This window comes from Panthera uncia, chromosome B4 (genome assembly GCF_023721935.1).
Source record: "Panthera uncia isolate 11264 chromosome B4, Puncia_PCG_1.0, whole genome shotgun sequence".
Lineage (NCBI taxonomy): Eukaryota > Metazoa > Chordata > Mammalia > Carnivora > Felidae > Panthera > Panthera uncia.
The window spans coordinates 67,113,875-67,134,163 of record NC_064809.1 but is presented as its reverse complement, the minus strand read 5'-3'; the positions used below and the strand labels follow the sequence as shown (position 1 = coordinate 67,134,163).

Genomic DNA, 20,289 nt, shown 5'->3' with positions numbered 1-20,289 from the left:
TGGCTATTGTTGAAAGCGCTGCTATAAACATTGGGTTCAAGTGCCCCTGTGCATCAGCACTCCTGTATCCCTTGGATAAATTCCTAGCAGTGCTATTGCTGGCTCATAGGGTAGATGCTGCTATAAACATTGAGGTACAAGTGCCCCTATGCATCAGTACTCCTGTATCCCTTAGGTAAATTCCTAGCAGTGCTATTGCTGGGTCATAAGGTAAGTCTATTTTTAATTTTTTGAGGAACTTCCACACTGTTTTCCAGAGTGGCTGCACCAGTTTGCATTCCCACCAACAGTGCAAGAGGGTTCCCGTTTCTCCACATCCTCTCCAGCATCTATAGTCTCCTGATTTGTTCATTTTGGCCACTGTAACTGGCGTGAGGTGATATCTGAGTGTGGTTTTGATTTGTATTTCCCTGATAAGGAGTGACATTGAGCATCTTTTCATGTGCCTGTTGGCCATCCAGATGTCTTCTTTAGAGAAGTGTCTATTCATGTTTTCTGCCCATTTCTTCACTGGGTTATTTGTTTTTCGGGTGTGGAGTTTGGTGAGCTCTTTATAGATTTTGGATACTAGCCCTTTGTCCGATATGTCATTTGCAAATATCTTTTTCCATTCTGTTGGTTGCCTTTTAATTTTGTTGGTTGTTTCCTTTGCTGTGCAGAAGCTTTTTATCTTCATAAGGTCCCAGTAGTTCATTTTTGCTTTTAATTCCCTTACCTTTGGGGATGTGTCGAGTAAGAAATTGCTACGGCTGAGGTCAGAGAGGTCTTTTCCTGCTTTCTCCTCTAGGGTTTTGATGGTCTCCTGTCTCACATTCAGGTCCTTTACCCATTTTGAATTTATTTTTGTGAATGGTGTGAGAAAGTGGTCTAGTTTCAATCTTCTGCATGTTGCTGTCCAGTTCTCCCAGCACATTTGTTAAAGAGACTGTCTTTTTTCCATTGGATGTTCTTTCCTGCTTTGTCAAAGATTAGTTGGCCATACGTTTATGGGTCTAGTTCTGGGGTTTCTATTCTATTCCATTGGTCTATGTGTCTTGTAAACATCATTTTTACAGTGGACATTTTTCTCTGGATTTAAAATGAGCCACATTCTAAACACCCAACTAGCAAATGAAGAGGCAGAGTCAGAGGCTTTGTGACAGTGTGTGTGTGTGTGTGTGTGTGTGTGTGTGTGTGTGTGTGTTGTGGTATGTTTAGGTATGCTTATTAGAACAGTAAATACTAACTTCCAATTCTAACTAGAAAAAATGTATTTTTCTCAATGTTTCATTTGAGGAATGAAACAACTGTATCAAAAAATGAGAAGAACATCATCTAAAGAGCTGAAGCTCTAAACCTCCTTAGTGATGTAAGCCTTAGATTTGCTAGCCTGGAGGTATATTTAAGATTTAGTTATTGTTTCAATAATTCCACTATGTGCTTGGTACTTGGAAGAAAAAAGATGCATAAGACAAGGTTCTCCACACTGAAGACCTCAGAGATTTATGGGGGAGCCCAAAGTGGGAACAAGCAGTAATCATATAAAAGGCAAGTGGAGAAGGCTGCAGAGGCTAGAAACTGAGACCGAGTGCTTACTGAAGTGAATAACTGTCATATCTTACACTTGTCAAATATTTAACTAAGAAATAGTTTTGTCTCTTGTTCTTATTTCTACCTCCACCACACAGTCAATTCATCAATTCACAAAGGAATACAGCAAGAGAGGAACAAGGAACAAGAGAACTACAAAACAGAATACGCTTAATAGAATGGCAGTAGTAAATCCTTACCTATCCATAATTACTCCAAATGTAACTGGCTTAAATTCTCCTATCAAAAGGCATGGAATGGCTGGCTAGATTAAAAAACAAAAGACCCAACTATATGTTGCTTACAGGAGACTTACTTCAACTTTAAGGACACAGATAGGCATAGATTAAAGGATGGAAAAAGACACTCTCTGCAATTAGAAACTAAAAGAGATCAGGGGTATCTATACTTATATTTCATAAAGTCATGAAGTCAAACTCTATAACAATATACAAATAAGGTCATTATATCATGATATAGTGGTCAATTCATCAACAGGATATGACAACTGTAAATTTAATATCTACTTAGCATTAGAGCACCTAAATATATTAAACAAATACTTACACATTGGAAGGGAGAAATAAACAATAATACTAATAGAAGACTTCAATACCACACGTTCAACAATGGATAGATCATTAATAGGAAACCAATAAGGAAGTACTGAAAATCAGTAAGGAAATATTGAAATATTGGCAACCAGTAAAGAAACTTTGGATTTGAAATATACTTAAGACCAAATGGACATAAGACACATACACAGAACATTGGATCCAAACAGCAACAGAATACACTTTCTTCTCAAGCACACACAGAACATTCTCCAGGATAGATCATATATTAGTTTAAAAAATAAGTTTAGCAAATTTAGAAGACTGACATCATATCAAGTATCTTTTATGACCACAACTGTATGAAACTAGAAATTAATAACAGAGGGAAGCTGGAAAATTCACACATATGTGGAAATTTAAACAACACACTGCTGAATAATCAGTAAAGATGAAATCAAAAGGAAAATAAAACATTTATTGAAAAAAAAAAAAAAGAAATGGGGGTTCCTGGGTGGTTCAGTCTGTTAAGCATTGGACTCTTGATTTGGGCTCAGGCTGTGATTTCACAGTTCATGAGAATGAACACCCACCACAATTCATGAGATTGAGCCTTCCTATCAGCATGGAGCCTGCTTGGGATTTTTTCTCTCCCTCTCTCTGCCCGTTCCCCACTCTCTCTTTTTCTCTCAAAATAAATAAATAAACATTAAAAAACGAAGAAAAACTGGTGCAGCCACTCTGGAAAACAGTGTGGAGATCCCTCAAAAAAATTAAAAATAGAACTACCGTATGACCCAGCAATAGCACTACTAGGAATTTATCCAAAGGATACAAGAGTGCTGATTCAAAGGGGCACATGTACCCCAAAGTTCATAGCAGCACTATCAACAATAGCTAAATTACGGAAAGAGTCCAAATGTTCATCAACTGATGAATGGATAAAGAAGATGTGGTATATACACACAATGGAATATTATTCTGTGATTAAAAAGAATGAAACCTTGCCATTTGCAACAATATGGATGGAACTGGAGGGTATTATGCTAAGTGAAAAAGTCACAGAAAGACAAATATCATATGTTTTCACTCATATGTGGAATCTGAGAAACTTAACAGAAGACCATAGGGGAAGGGAAGGAAAAATAAGTTACAAACCGAAAGGGAGCCAAACTATAAGAAACTAATAAATACAGAGAACAAACTGAGGGTTGGTGGGGGTGGGGGTTTGGTGGGAATGGGGAGAATGGGTGATGGGCATTAAGGAGGGCACTTGTTGGGATGAACACTAGGTGTTGTATGTAAGTGATAAATCATAGGAATCTATTACTGAGGCCAAGACTACACTGTATGTTATCTAATTTGATAATAAATTATTAGAAAAAAAAAGAAAAAAAAAAGAAAATGAAAACACAACATGCCGAAACTTATGGGATGTAGCAAAGGCAGTCTTAAGAATGAAGTTAAGGTGATAAATACCTACAATAAGAAAGAACTCAAATAAACAATCTAATCTTACACCTCAAGGAACTAGAAAAAGAATAAAAAACTAAGCGCAAAGTTAACAATAATAAATATCAGAGCAGAAATAGAGATCAGAAGAAACAATTGAAATAATGTATGAAAGTAAGAGCTGATTTTTTAAAATAGAGAAAATTGGTAAACCTTTAGCTAGACTAAGTAAAAGAGAGAAGACTCCAAAAAATAAAATCAGAAATGAAAGAGGAAACACTATAACTGAGAACAAAGATATACAAAGGATCAAAAGAGACTGCTATGAACACTTATACACCATAAACTGGATAACATAGAACACACATGAATAACTTTCTAGAAACATACAACCTGTCAAGATTGAATCATGAATATGTAAAAATTTGAACAGACCATAATGAGTAGGAGAGTGAATCAATAATCAAAAACCTCCCAACAAGGAAATGCCCATGACCAGATGATTCTACTGGTGAATCCTACTGAACATTTATTTATTTTTATTCATTTATTTTTCTGATTTGAGTATATTTGAGGCACAATGTTACATTGGTTTCAGGTGTACAACTTAATGATTTGACAAGTTTATACATTGTGCTATGTTCACTGCAAGTATAGCTACCATTTATACCATCACATTGCTATTATGATGTCATTGGCTATATTCCTTATGCTCTGCTTTTTATTCCCGTGACTTACTCATTCCATAACTGGAGACCTCTTGCCTTCTTCCATTTTTCCCACCCCATATCTCCCACCCTTCTGGCAGTCATTAGTTTGTTTCCTGTACTTACAGTTCTGATTCTGCTTTCTGTTTGTTTATGCATTTTTTTAAGATTCCATATGAATGGAATTAAATGCTATTTGTCTTTCTCCAGTCTGACTTATTTCGCTTGGCATAATACTCTCTAGGTCCATCCATGTTGTCTCAAATGGCAAGATCTCATCTTTTTAATAATACTCCAGTGTGTGAACACACACACACCCCACATCTTCCTTATCCATTCCTCTGTTGATGGACACTTAGGTTGCTTCCATGTTTTGGCTATTGTAAATAATGCTGCAATAAACATAGGGTGCATATATCTTTTCGAGTTAGTGTTTTTGATTTCCCTGGGTAAATACCCAATATCGTAATTAGTGGACTATAGGGTAGTTCTGTTTTGATTTTTTGAGGAACATCAATACTGTTTTCCACAGTGGCTGTACCAATTTACATTCCCATCAACAGTGCACAAGGGTTCCTTTTTTCCCACATCCTTGTCAATGCTTGTGGTTTCTTGTCTTCTTGATTTTAGCCAATCTAACAGGTTTGAGGTGATATCTCACCTGGTGAAATCTCTGGGATTTGCATTTCCCTGATGATTAGTGATATTGAGCCTCCTTTGATGTATATGTCTTTGGAAAAATGTCTATCTAGGTCTTTTGACCATTTTTAGTCAGATTATTTTTGGTGTTGTGTTGTATAAGTTCTTTATGTATTTTGGATATTAACCACTTATTAGATATATCTTTTGCAAATATCTTCTCCCCATTGGTACAACCTATCAAACGTTTAAAGAAGTAACACCAATTCTTCTCAAATGCTTCCAAAAAATGGGAAAGAACACTTCCAAACTCATTTTATGAGGTCAGCATTACCCTGATGCCAAAACCATATAAAGATATTGCAAAACAAGAAAACTACAGGCCAATCTCTATTATTAATACAGGTACGAAATTCTCAAAAAAGTACTATGACTGAATTCACAGTACAGTAAAATGATCACACACCATGACCAAGGGAGAATTTTCCCTGTGATGCAAGTATAGTTCAACATACACAAATAAATATATGTGAGAGACCTCATTAATAGAAGGAAAACAAAAATTATATTAATGGTACAGAAAAAGCATTAGACAAAGTTTAATATCCTTTCATGATTAAAAACGCTCAATAAATTGAGTATAAAAGGAAAGCACCTTAACATAATACATGCCAAATATGACAGGGCTACAGCTAATATACTTAATGGTGGAAGGTTGAAAGCTTTTCCTCCAAGATTAGGAACAGGACAAGAATGCTCCCTCTCAACATTCCACTCAACAGTACTAGGAAATCCTCACCAAAAAGAAGAAATAAATGGCATTCCAGTCAGAAAGGAAGAAGTAAATTTGTCTGTTTGCAGAGGATATGATTGTTTATATAGAAAATTCTAATGATCCCACAAAAAACTGTTAGATTTAATAAAAAAAATCAGTAAAAGTGTAGGATACAATCAACATACAGAAAGCTGTTGCATTTCTACATACTAACAACAAAATAGCTGAAAAAAGAAATAAAGAAAACAATTCCATTCACAATAGCATTAACAAATACTTATAATAAATTTAACCAAGGAGGTGAGCTGAAAATTATAAAGTGCACTGAAAATTATAAAGATGATGAAATGAACTAAAAAAGACACAAAGAAATGGAAAGATACATGTGTTCATGGATCAGAAGAATTAATATTGTTACAATGTCCATACTGTCCAGTAAACACACATACATACATACTTACATCACAAAAACAGACACAGACCAATGGAACAGGAAGCTTGGAAATAAACCCAAACATATATCATCAACTATTATTTGACAAGGGACCCAAGAATAATCAATAGGAAAAGGAAAAGTCTCTTTAATAATTGGTGCTGGGAAGGGGGGCCTGGGTGGCTTAGTTGGTTAAGCGTCCAATTCTTGGTTTCAGCTTAGGTCATGATCTCATGGTTCATGAGTTCAAACCCCATGTGTGCTCTGTGCTGATAGTACGGAGCCTTCTTGGAATTCTCTTTCTTCCTCTCTCTCTGTCCCTCCCCAACTCATGCTTTCTCTCTCTCAGAAAAATAAATAAACTTAAAAAAAAGTGGTGCTCTAAAAACTGGATAGTCACATGCAAAAGAATGAAACTGATCCCTCTCTTACACCACTCACAAAAATTAACTTGAAATAAAGACTTAAATGTCAGACCTAAAACTACAAAACTCCTGGAAGAACACACAAGGAAAAACTCCTTGACATTGGTCTTGGGAATGATTTTTTGGATATCATAACACAAGGACAAGCAACAAAAGCAAAAAAAAAAAAAATCAACAGAATGAAGAGGCAAACTACATAATGGGAGGAAATATTTTCAAACAATATATTATATATAGTTTTCAAACTACATAAGGACCTTACATGACTCAAAAAACCAAATAATCCAGTAAAAAAATGGGTAGAAGACCTGAACAGAATTTTTTTCCAAGTGATGAACAGGTATACAAAGAGATGCTCAGCTTCACTAACCATCAGGACAACAGAAATTAGAACCACAATGAGATATTACCTCAAACCTGTTAGGATGACTATTATCAAAAAGACAAAAGATACCAAGTGTTTTAGTGAGGCAGTGGAGAAAAGGACACCCTAGTACACTGTTGGTGGGAATATAAACTGGTATAGCCTCTGTGAAAAATAGTATGGAGTTTCCTCAAAAAACTTAAAGAACTATATATTTCCATTCCAGGTATATATATCCAAAGGAAATGAATACAAGATATTGAAGAGGTATCAGCACCCCCATATTCATTGCCATATTATTCATAATAGCCAAGACACAGAAGCAGCCTGAGCATGCACTGATGGATGAATGAATAAAGAAAAAGCAGTAGATACACATAATGGGATATTATTCTGCCATAAAAACGAAGGAAATCCTTCCATTTGCAACAACATGGGTGGACCCTTAGGGCATTATGCCAAGTGAAATAAACCAGATTAAGCAAGACAAATATTGTGTTCTCATTCATAGGTGTAATCTAAAAAAATTGAACTCAAAAACAGAGTGGAACCATGATTGCCAGTGACTAAAGAGTAGGGAAAAAGGGGAGGTGTTGGTCAAAGAGTAAAAATTTACAGCTAGAATGTTTAGAAGGGACACGAGCACCCCAATGTTTATAGCAGCCAAAATACGGAAAGAGCTCAAATGTCCATTGATGGATGAATGGATGAAGATGTGGTATATATACGCAATCAAAAAGAATGAAATCTTGCCATTTGCAACTACGTGGATGAAACTAGAGGGTATTATGCTAAGCTAAATTAGTCAGAGAAAGACAAATATCATATGACTTCACTCACATGAGGACTTTATGATACAGAACAGATGAACAGAAGGGAAGGGAAGCAAAAATAATAAAAAAAAAAAAAAACAGGGAGGGGACAAAACATAAGAGACTCAAATATGGAGAACAAACAGAGGGTCACTGGAGGGGTTGTGGGAGGTGGGATGGGCTAAATGGGTAAGGGTAAGGAATCTACTCCTGAAATCATTGTTGCACTATATGCTAACTTGAATGTAAAATTTTAAAAATAATTAAATTAAAAAAAAGAATTTGAAAAAAAAATTTCCAGCTAGAAGATGAATATAGAGTATGATGACTTTAGTTAACAACACTGTAGTATATGCTTGAAAGTTGCTAAGGGGATAGATCTTAAATGTTCTCACCATACACATAGAAAAGGTAATTATATGAGAGGTAGAGATGTTAACTAATCTTACTCAGGTAATAATTTCACAATATATACACATATTAAATCACCATGTTGTATATCTTAAACTTATTCGATGTTGTACGTCAACTATATCTCAATAAAGCTGGAAAAAATAAAATGCAGATGAAGGTTCATGCATAAGGCAGCTTCTTATAGCTAAAATACCCTGGATAAAAGGTAAATACCCACCCCCCCCAAAAGATAAAATTCTAGTTATAGGAAAAACAATATACATAGACAAGAGAAACACACAAAATGTTAACTGTGGTTATCTCAAATGGTACAATTGCAGATAATGGTACTTAAAATTTTTATCTTGGACTTGAAGTACATATATTGGATTTACCATAATCTTTGTCTCACCACAAACTATCCATATTGATCATGCAACATTCTCTTATTTACATTAAATTTGATTATTTAATACATAGTGAATACCAGTGAACTCACTATATAATCACGAACCAGAACTACAGCATTACTGGTATCTTCAGTCTAAGGGAGAAAAGGGAGAACTGTGATGTCAATGAAAAACACATAATCTTGAAAGATTGCAATATTTTTTTTCAAAGACAATAATTTGGTGAGAAAAATCCAAATTGGGATTATTTTCTGTATTTTCCTAATTGAAAAAATAAACACTGTATTTAAATAAAATAATTTATAGTGCCTACAGGCTGCATCTGCCATTTCTACTGGACAAATATTTATGAGTTACCTTGTTCTACACTATAGCTAAAGTCAGATAATATGGAGAGGCGGGCTACTTTCTAACCATCGGTAAAGTATGGTGGTAGAGGAGCATCTGGATGGCTCAGTTGGTTAAGTGTCTGTCTTGGACTCAGATCATGATCTCATGGTTCATGAGTTTGAGCCCTGCGTCAGGCTCTGTGCTGACAGTATGGAGCCTGCTTGGAATTCTCTCTCTTCCTCTCTCTCTGTCCCTCCCCAACTCATGCTTTCCCTCTCTCAGAATAAATAAATAAACTAAATCATAAATAAATAAAATAAAATAAATAAAATATGGAGGCTGCTTGGAATTCTCTCCCTCTCCCTCTCTCTCTATTAAAATAAACTTAAAAAAAAAGTACAGTACTAGACACAGACCAAAGTGTGGTCATATGAGTGTGTATGCTTTTTATAAAATCCTGTAAAATGGGAGTTGATATGTTTGAAATGTTAAAATATTTGTAAAATTTTAAGGATCTGATGAGGCATTTTTCTCACTTTGCTCAAGTGAGTTACATGGGAAATCCAGATGAGACACATCATTCCAACGAACGTTGGTATCCCCCATGGAGCTCACGTGCAAGGATGCTATGACTCAGGAGGTAAGTGGTCCCTCTAAGAGCGAGAACTGGGACCAGACTCCTTATTGGACAACTAGACTATATTGCCCCTGGAATGAAGATTGGAATCCTTATCTGGAGTTTGCTTTAGAGTGAAAAGACAGCTCTTCCTTTCTTTGCCCCTATGAAAACCGTTCTCTGAAAGCAGCATAGGAGACATTGGAGAATGAGATTTGATATGCACATATTCACCTTAAACACAACCTCTGACACCTTTCAGTAATGCAAGGCAGTCATCTGAATGTGTCTCATGAGTATCTTTGAACCAAAATTGGATGTCAGGATTTTGATAAAATTCATATATGTAGTATAAGGAGTCTTCATTGTATCTGGCCTCCTAGAAAAATAAATGTGCCTTTGGTTACCTTGTTAAATGTAAACCAACTTTGAAGGTTATATTTGCTCTTCATTGTTTTCTTAGGAATTAAAGTTACTGTTGTCACAATCAGATGGGCCTCATATTTATTTTATGAAATTACATGACCAAATTAACAGTAATACTAATCTCATTTCTTCCAGTAAGAAATCTAAAAGAATTACAGTAACTTTGATGGCTATTTCCAACTTTATGGCATTTCTTTCTAGTCACTCCTTAAGGAGGGACTTTTTTCTTAAATAGTGGTTAACAACGTAGGAAAAGCATTAATTTCATAAATCTGGAATATTAGGATTGTATAAAATGTGATTACAGGCACTTGTACCCCAGTGTTTATAGCAGCACTCTCAACAATAGCCAAATTATGGAAAGAGCCTAAATGTACATCAATTGATGAATGGACAAAGAAATTGTGGTTTATATACACAATGGAGTACTACGTGGCAATGAGAAAGAATGAAATATGGCCCTTTTAGCAACGTGGATGGACCTGGAGAGTGTGATGCTAAGTGAAATAAGCCATACAGAGAAAGACAGATACCATATGTTTTCACTGTTATGTGGATCCTGAGAAACTTAACAGAAACCCATGGGGGAGGGGAAGGAAAAAAAAAAAAACAAAAGAGGTTAGAGTGGGAGATAGCCAAAGCATAAGAGACTCTTAAAAACTGAGAACAAACTGAGGGTTGATGGGGGGTGGGAGGGAGGGGAGGCTGGGTGATGGGTATTGAGGAGGGCACCTTTTGGGATGAGCACTGGGTGTTGTATGGAAACCAATTTGACAATAAATTTCATATATTGAAAAAAAAAAATAAATAAATGAATGAATGAATAAATAAATAAATAAATAGACATACATTAAAAAAATGTGGTTACAAAGTCTCAGCCTTGACTGAGATTCAAGTATAGAAACTAGGTCAACCATATAATGTAGTCTGCATCTACAACATTTTTGAAAGTGAAAGAAGGCGCTATTCATAATTAAAGTGGCACCTTAGCCATACGGGGGGGCACAATTTAGGGCACACCAGGACGTATGGTTATCCTAACAGGGGCTGAATTATGGTCATTCTTTACCTATGTAGATTAGCCTGTCTGTTTACTAGGGCTCTCCAGCTTCTAAGTGTAAGATAAAACAGGCACATCTTGTTAGAATGGCAACAACAGCAATGACAAACAAATCCAAATTTTCTTCTTTTACAATCAGGCACAAGTGTATGCTTAAATTTCTTTACTCTAATTACTAGACTGTTAATTGAATTATTAGGAGGAAAAAAAGACTTTCACACTTTATTTCAAATTTCTATTGTCTATCAGCTCTCTTCTCCGCGCCCCCCCCACCCCCCATTTAACCCTTTGTATTTGTGTTCAGGACATTTACAAAATAAGGACAGCAGCAGTAATGGTGAATAATTTATTCACTCCTCAAGCAAATGCTGCTGAATGCCTGCTGTGTGCTAGGCATGTGCTAGGTGATAAAAAGGTGATTTATTTCATGACATAAAAATAGCTAGAAGTGGTCACTTCTCTAAAAAAACAAAAACAAACTATTTAGAAGAAAAAAAGACCAGTACATAAATAACTATCACCCAAGGCATAATGCAAAAAATATTTATAGGATGTAATACAGGAATTCAATGGTGGGAAAGTGTGAGGAAGGCATTTTAGGGGTAGAAATTCTCCCAAGTAAAGGTGCAGAGAAAGGAAAGCACACAGCTTTCTCTGAGTACTGCTGTGCTGCAGTTTGACCTCAAGATGCCTAAAAAAGTAGGGTTGTGACAGAGTACAAAGGACCTTCAATGCCAGGCAGAGAATTTTAGAGCTAAGCAGAGGAATAGAGTCATACAAGATGATGAATGGGGAAGAGATCCAGTGGGAACTACATTTGAGAAGGACTGGTCTATAGATGGACTATAGAGTCTAGGGACTGGCCCCAGCAGACCAAGAAAGAGCCTAGAGACAGAGAAGTGCCCTATAAAAGGGAGGAAGCAGTGGTGATATGAAGGAGAAACATGCCACAGAGTGTCTGGAAATATAAGTCCCACCACATGACAACTTGTGGGTTGGCCTCCATGATTAAGATTTTAATCTAATTGAGAAAATGGTGGTGTCATGAATAGATACTTCAATGAACCAATTCTGACAGAATACCATCTTATCTTAAATGCTGAAGTAATAAAAATATTTTCACACTTCATCTAGATCAGTTTTCAATTCAATACATTTCCCACAAGAATGAAACTTATTAAGGTGATTTTTTTAAATGGATGATTTTATTGCCCCGGTGGTAAGTGGTATGAAATTATTTTAGATATTTCATTAATAATTCTAAAATGTGACTAACAAGTGGAATAAAAGGGACTGCTGAAATATAAAGCATCCAGTGAATCAAAATAATTCTGAAAACTGTACACTTTCACACTCTACGCTATTTTCTCTTTCCCTAATATCCAGCACACATATAGATAATATATCATCTCTTTATAAGTTATATTTCATACTCAAATATATCCCTTCCATCAGTGGTTTTCAAACTCCTTGACACATTTCCCAGAGACTGTCAGAGGCAGAATTGGCTACTTGGGGAGGCTCTCACTTCTCTGTCCATTGTTGTTTCACAAATTTGTTGGGTGATCCCTTGGTAAGGAAGTTATAAAGAAAGTACAGGGGTGAATTTCGGGATATACCAAATTCATATCAAGTATGAGATTCTTATAAGATGATAATCAGCAGGGATGAATTTTGCGGAGACCATTAAAATTCTACTTCATTCCTTATCTCTCCTCGTTTCCCACATTTTGGCTTTTTCCTTAGAAGTGTTTAAGTGAAATGAAAATGACACTTGGATTAGAACCCCTGACATAAAGAGGGGCACCTGGGTGGCTCTGTCAGTTAAGCATCCGACTCATGATTTCGGCTCAGGTCATGATCTTGTGGTTTGTGAGTTCAAGGCCCTCATCAGGCTCTGTGCTGACAGTGTGGAGCCTGTGTGCGATTCTCTCTCTCTGCCCCTCCCCACTTGCTCTCTCTCTTTCTCACTCAATAAATAAATAAACATTAAAAAAGTGTTTTTAATAAAAAAAACCCTGATGTAAAGAACAAATACCTCTACTCACAATAGCCAAAGAATGGAAAAAACTAAAGTGTCTGTCAGTGCATGAATAGATAAAGCAGATGTGGCTTATGCATGTGAATGTATGTGTGTGTGTAATGGAATATTATTCAGCCATGAGAAAGAAGGACATCCCGCCATTTGCCACAACCTAGATGGACCTTGAGAGCATTATGCTAAGTGAAATAAGTCACAGAAAGAAATTTGCATAGTATTATTATATGTGGAATCTAAAAACACTAAAAAACAAGTCAAATTTATAGGCAGAGTCAAAAATGGTTACCAGGGACTGGAGGGTGCAGCAACTAGGGAGACATTATAGAAGGGTACAAACCTTATTAAAAAGGAAAAATACTGGGGCTCCTGGGTGGCTCAGTTGGTTAAGCATCTGACTCTTGATTTCGGTTCAGGTCATGATCTTGCAGTTTGTGAGATCGAGCCCCACATCTGTCCGGATGAAGCCTGCTTGGGATTTTCTCTCTCCCTCTCTCTCTGCCCCTCCCTCACTTGCATTCTCTCTATCTCTCTTTCAAAATAAATAAATAAACTTAAAAAAAAAAAAAGGAAAAAGGCAAAGACATCTGTTGTCTGCATGGTAGTCCCAGGTTCCTTTCTAATTCCCTTCTTCAAAAAGGCACAAAGAGGGGCACCCTATGTGGCTCAGTAGGTAAAGCCTCCAGCTTTGGCTCTGGTCATGATCAGTTCCAGCCCATCAGGCTCTGTGCTGACAACTCAGAACCTGAAGCCTGCTTTGGATTCTGTGTTTCCCTCTCTCTCTCTGCCCCTCCCCCACTCTTACACTCTGTCTACCTCGAAAATAAACATTAAAAATTTTTTTTAAATAAAAAAAACAAAATCAAAAAGGCACAAAGAGACTACACTGCTCAGAATTTGATCCATGAGGACAACAGTGGGCATCCTCCTTCATTCATTCATAAATATGAGCACCCATTATGATTAGGGTGATGTCATGTAGTGATCAACAGGCAGCTAAGGCCTCTGTCCTCACAGCCTGGAAAGGAGCCACAAAGCTCTGCACACACACACTAGATTTTTCTCTAAGTTTGTTTCACAAGTCACGAAGCTGCTCAAAAAGATATGACTGAAATCTCGTGAATGCCTATCCTCTTATTTTTTTTTTGAATGAACATCTCCTTGATTCATAATTCTCTTTTCTTGAACTATGTAAGAGAGAGATTATCTACTTAAATTGTCACAAGTATTCTCCACATATTCATAAGGATCCAGCTCTGGGAAATAAATTTTGCAAAATGATACTTCTCAGCATAGCACCAGGGTTTACTTATGTTTTGCATAAGAATTGCCAAGAGGAAGCTAATTAATATACTAAATACTCTTTCCTATTTATAGATACTGGCCCAAATTGGGTTTTCAGTTGACATGTATACAGAACTATGACATATACGTGTCCTTCTCTCCTGTCTACCTTAAAAACCTCTTTGAGCCAACTTCTAAATTCCTTCTCATTTTGATGACCATGTATCCATAAGGGGAACTTGACATGCACTTAATTCAGGCTGTTGAGCGTTCAGCTTAACAGGAGGAGGGAGTAGAGTAGCATTATCGTGAGTAGCATTTCTAGGTGATGGAAACCACCAGACTTCTAAGTGTTGTTTAAATTGTTGGCTTGTCTTGGTTGACCTAATGTTTTATATTAGCGAAATGTTGTACTTTAATATTAGTTCAATATCGCTTCTCTAACTCTTCTCTATCAGCACTGACTTTTGAGAGTTAATGGCAAATGCTGCAGAAAATTCAGCATCTTCCTCGCACTCTGGTACTGGCAAACATATCTTTCTTAGGGGTTGGATGAAAGGGCTCTATATTTCTTGAAGCCTTTCCCTTTAAATTATTTCTGGTAGAGGTTGGATTTGAGATCTGCTTCTGACTTGCTAAGGGCTATTTATGATTTATTTCAACCTTTAGCTGGCTCTGGGACAAAGAAATGCACAAAGTTGAAAATAAAGAAAAGAAGACGCTTAATCCTCAGTGGTATTTCAGTGGCGTGGAGCACCTCGACTCTTATGATGGGTGCTTTAATTTCTGATATTTTATATTCTTTCTCTCAAAAATAAAATTAAAATCCTTTATCATTTTTAATTAGAGAACAAGTGCCATCATTTTTTAAAGAGAACAAATTTAAGGCTGTGAGCCTTTTAATGCAGGCTGGTTCTCTGAGGTTTTTCTGAAGCACTGTGGGGAAATTTTAGAGCCAGTCAAATAATTTTCTTAGGCAAAGTGGTGATAGGCCATGGTGAGATATGGGTGTCACTAAAATTTCATAGAGGTCCCTAACACACCAGAGTCACCATAACATTCGCACACTGACTATAATATCTCCAAAGAAGCATTTGCTGCCTATCACGGCTCTGAAGGGAGCTGTTTCAGTCTATCAATGCAATAATCTGCATGTTAAAAAGTCCCTAAATATGTATTTACAAGATAGTCAGATCTGTTTTGGTCTATTGGGTCAATAATCCATGCACTAAAAGTCCCTAAATATGTATGCATAAGATAGACAGATCAGCTTTGGTTCAATGAGTCAATAGCAAGTAGGCCTTTAAAAAAGGGCCTATATAAGTTGCATACCTGGCATTTTAGCAAATTTAGAAATGCAGTTCTGTACACTTCCTGACTTTTAGAGAGTAGATTTATTATGCTAGTTTCAGCGGATGCCAAAAAGCTGTGTTTCACTCTGGTCCATGATATTTTGCTTTTAAAAAGTCAGAAGAAAAACCACTATAGCACACACTATATCACAGCTCCGAGGCAAATGATGGAAACATGGGCATGTAGGCAAAGCCCTGTGCGCAGGCCTGGATGCTGTCCTTCCAGACCATGTCTCTGCCCTTCCTGGATCTCCATCCAGGTGCATCCACCTCTCTGCTCGCCAGCCTGTGCTTCCCCACTGTCAAACTCATTCCAGCAGCCAGGGGGATCTTGCCGGGCTTCAGCTCTTCTCCAGCAGCATCCCATCCTCATAATCAAAGAGAAAGTTCCTTGACATAAGCCCCTCCTCATTCTGACTTCACCTCTTGCCACTCTGGGCCTCGCCCCTGCTGTGATCACACACTGGCTTCTGCTGTTCCTTAAACACGCCAGGCATGCTTCTGCTCCAGGTCCCTTGTACTTGGCCTTCCCTTCATCTGGAGTATTCCCCACTCATATAGCTACATGGCTAGCTCTCTTACTTTCTTTAAGGTTCCTATGAGAGAGGTCTTCCCTGACCACCCTGTGTAAGACAGCAACACCCCCTCCCAACACCACGTATTTCCTTTCTCCATTATCTATGCTGTTGTTCTCCAGGAGCACTTATCACCATCTAACATATAATGTCTTTACTTATTTGTTTGTGGTCACCTTTTTCCCCTAGAGGTTAAGCTACACTAGGGCAGGACCTTCATCAATCCCATACTTAGGTAAGAGCCTGCCATATCTTAAGTGCTCATTAAATTTTGATGATAGAAACGAATGAAAGCAGAGGGAAAATGAATCTTCCTTCCACTTCCCTGATTGCCTGCTGATGTGTGTTCATGTTTAGGTTGAGGAGAAATGAGTATCTTTTTTTGAGATGAAGTCCTTTCTTTGGCCATTAGACTTGTTTCTGGTAATCTCTAGGTGGCACAAAAGTGCTGGATGAAGGTACTCATCCATTGCATACTCAGAGCTCCTGGGTTATGACAGAGCTTCTGGAGGAACTGGGGTCATCTTAGCTGCTCACAGAAGCACTTGACCAGTCTGCTTCTAAGTACAATAGTGCATAAGACGGGACTGTCATTTCTAAATCCAGATTCCCACTTAATGTGGCATCCACAATCAGTTTTGGTGATAGCAGCAGACTAGATTTTACAGTCTAATCTGGCATGGTCATGAAGGTTGGTGTGTGCCACTCTGTCACATAACTGTAACAGACTGAGGGATACTAGTTAGAACCATTGTCCTCTCTTAAATCTGGTAAATTATTCTTAGGATATTCCCCTATGCCCCCACCTCTATCTTTAATCATGTAGAATGCTTTCAAATGCATCCTTTCTCATGATTGAAGCCTGTCACAGTAACTTCTTCCTTATTTAAATTTCAGGAACATTCTTTCTTTCCAATCACTTACAAAGATGCCTTCGGCAAGAGAATCACAGCTGACAGCAAATTAATGACTATGATGCTGTGATTAGTTGAGATTACAGGCTACAGAGGACCTGTCTAAGCATTTACCACTGTCATGACACTAACACTGGCATCTATCAGAGATTTATATTGTTCAAAAAAGAGGATGTGGTTCAGCTACAGTGAGCCCTATACAAGGCTACAAAAATTGGTCTGTATTGTAATATAGTCAACGATATGGTAATCAATTCAAGTAATTTTTACTGTTAACCTGCTTAGCCTAAGCAAGTCTCTCTTCCACACTCTCCCTCCAAACACAGATTTATTTTGATAAAGCTTGAAGCCACAAACTAAATAAAAAGCTGAAGTGATCTAGGGAATTCCAGTCCCTAAGCCCAAAGTATTCATTAACAGAAAGAAAGACATCATTTAATCTTGAATTATTTGGATAAGAGACTCAATTTTGTATTTTATTTTTCATGAGAAGACAAAACTTAATGGATATTTCGGGGCACAGCAGTCCTTGAGTGGATTTATAAAATAAAACTTTTCAATCAACTTAATGGATAGGGGATAAAAAATTAGCAGGATCAAAACAATGCCACAACCATCTACTCAGATACTAGGTATCACTGCACATCCTTCCAAATTCTGGCTGAAAAGAAATAATGGTTTCTGTAATCCCCAGCAATGACTTTTGTGGGGGGGAAGATTTCAAATAAATGTCTATTTGCTTTAGGTGAGCTTCACTGAATCGGCCTTATTTGACTTCAGATTCTCCTAAGGGAAGAGATTTCAGGATTTCCTGGTTGTAAAATGGAAAAGAACATTTTGCTGAACTTGTATGACATCATCTAAAGCATTAAAAGGGCAGATAATCATGGGTTCTCTGCCTGTTTACCAAAGCTTCTTTACCTCCTCAATCTACTTTATTTCCAAATGTCAGAGTGGTTTGAAACCTTTCAAAGATTTATAGACTGCAGCAGCAGAGGAAATATTAGGATAAATCCTTTAACTTTTGTGAAAGCTTTTAAATAATTAATCAATGGGCTTTTGCAATTGTTATATATCACAGTACAGATACTGTAACGTATACTGTATGAAAGCTAAACCACAAAGGGCATTAGGCCATCTCTCTTTCTAGAAAGTCAGTGAAACTACAGTTTAGAGTATATACTTGAGTCACAAATAAAGAGAATATTGAATAAGTGAAGGAAAATATTACTAATATAATACAATCTAGTTTATCAGCTAAAATAAAAGTACTATGCAATAAATGAAAACACTAAGCACAATCTTGGTTTTAAATATAATTTTTTTCAAACTCTACTTGGAAAATACCTTACATTATAGAAAGAAGGAAAAGGTAGCTGATATAATATTTATAAAAAGCAACATAAATGTGAGCAAATTACTTTCAAGCTTATATGATAAACATGTTTTCCAATATATTGAAAATACTAGAACCAAACACTAAAACAAATAGTTCTTAAAAGAACTCACCCTAGATATGTAATAGACAAAATATTTCTTGCAGCAATAAATTAATTTTTTCCTTGTTAGGCGCACCCCCTCCACCATAACTTCGTGAAGAAACGTGAAGTGTTGTGAAAACAATCTTACCTCATATTCAAAGTCCTCTGCTCTGTCTGCATCAGCAGGCAAGCTGGAAAGATACTCATTGTCCTCATAAAATTCATGCTCCATCGGATGAAGAGAATGGCAGCTATGGGGAATATAGCAATATGGTAGAAGCGGATCACAAAGGTTGGTTTAAAGATTAAAACTGATTTTAAAATTTCACTTGAGTCTTCTCTGCTTTGCAATAAGACCTGGAGTGATCCAGCCTATAAGTGAACTAAAAGCTCAGAAAGAGCAATAGTTTTCTTTCTCCTCGACAACTGGTCCATCAGTTTGATTTTCTGAGAGAATACCAAGAGTAGGGGCCCGTGGCCAGAACGGTACTCTGAAGGGTCTGATGTGAACCCCCATCAGGCCATGGTGCTTGACTGATACCACCTGGCCTGTGTTCATTCCACCAAATGTGACTTGCTCCATACATGGGTGTGTGGCCTTTGAGACCGCACTCTACCCAAAGAGGTGGATTTGGTAACAAAGTACTACCAATTTCATAATACACAGCCCCAAACTGTTTTCTGAATCTGTTTTCAAAAGCACCTATTTTTCAGATTGTAAAACATACTCCCATTACCCTCATTCCTTAAGACCTTGTTCTCCTTCATAACCACATTTCCCCCTTTTTGATGGAGGGTCCGTGCACAAATATTAATCAGTATTCATGGTGATACCTCACTGGAAATTCCTAGAAGCCATTGGGCTTCATAATCCCTTCAGAAAATTCTTGGGAATGGAGAGAAGATTAAAGGAAATGAGGGGGACCCAGGGCTTGTATTTGACTTTTATATATCTGATTTTGGACAAACATCTTAAATAATTCATAGAAGTGCTTTAAAATTACTGTATGGCATGATATGGATCCTATACATTAGACCATATGAATGCTAAGCACAGTTTAACAGTAAAGGGCATGAGGGCATCTCTATGTTTAAAAAATCAGTGAAAAAGCCTCAGTGCGTTTAACCAAGCTGGTGGCAAGTGAAACCTCTAAGTCCTGCCAGTATAGACATTGTTGAAAAATTGGAGTTAGTGGTATAAATTAGTTTCCTTATCTGTAACTGAAAGGCAAGAGAGATGCATCCTGGTGCCCTCACACAGGCAACATAAATACCCTACCAGCCCCTTCTCAGTGCTATCTATGGCTGTCGTCCCCACAGAGGGTTAATCAAGTTGAACCCCAAATAGCAAAAGCCATATAAGCAGCATCTTGCTTACTGGTTCTAATAGGTAAGTCCTCCTTGCTTAAATTTGGGCTGGCTCTGAAAACCCTTTTGAGCTGGTAAACTTTTAAGCTTGCTGCTTTGGGCATCTGATGTGTTTTCCTTATCTTTCAGTTGGTAAGAAGGGAGCCCTGCCAGGAGGGGCACCTTATTCATTCAATAAACATTTATTGCCTATCAGATGCTAGGCCCAACGCCAAGTGCTAGAAATCTGTTGGTGCACAAAATCCAGTTCTTGCCCTATGAATTGGGTAGAGCAGTAAGCGGGACTGCTAATATGATGTGATTGGTACTTAA

The 20,289-nt window shown here is 37.1% G+C and overlaps 1 protein-coding gene across 1 annotated transcript in view; it reads right to left on the bottom strand.

The window, feature by feature from the left end:
• The window catches only part of LOC125918968 (PDZ domain-containing RING finger protein 4), a 139,896-nt gene that overhangs the window by 48,508 nt on the left and 71,099 nt on the right, over positions 1 to 20,289 (bottom strand). Inside the window, exon 3 of the mRNA XM_049625297.1 lies at positions 18,758 to 18,860. Within this exon, the coding sequence (XP_049481254.1) occupies positions 18,758 to 18,860 (103 nt within the window). The remainder of the gene's footprint in view (positions 1 to 18,757; positions 18,861 to 20,289) is intronic.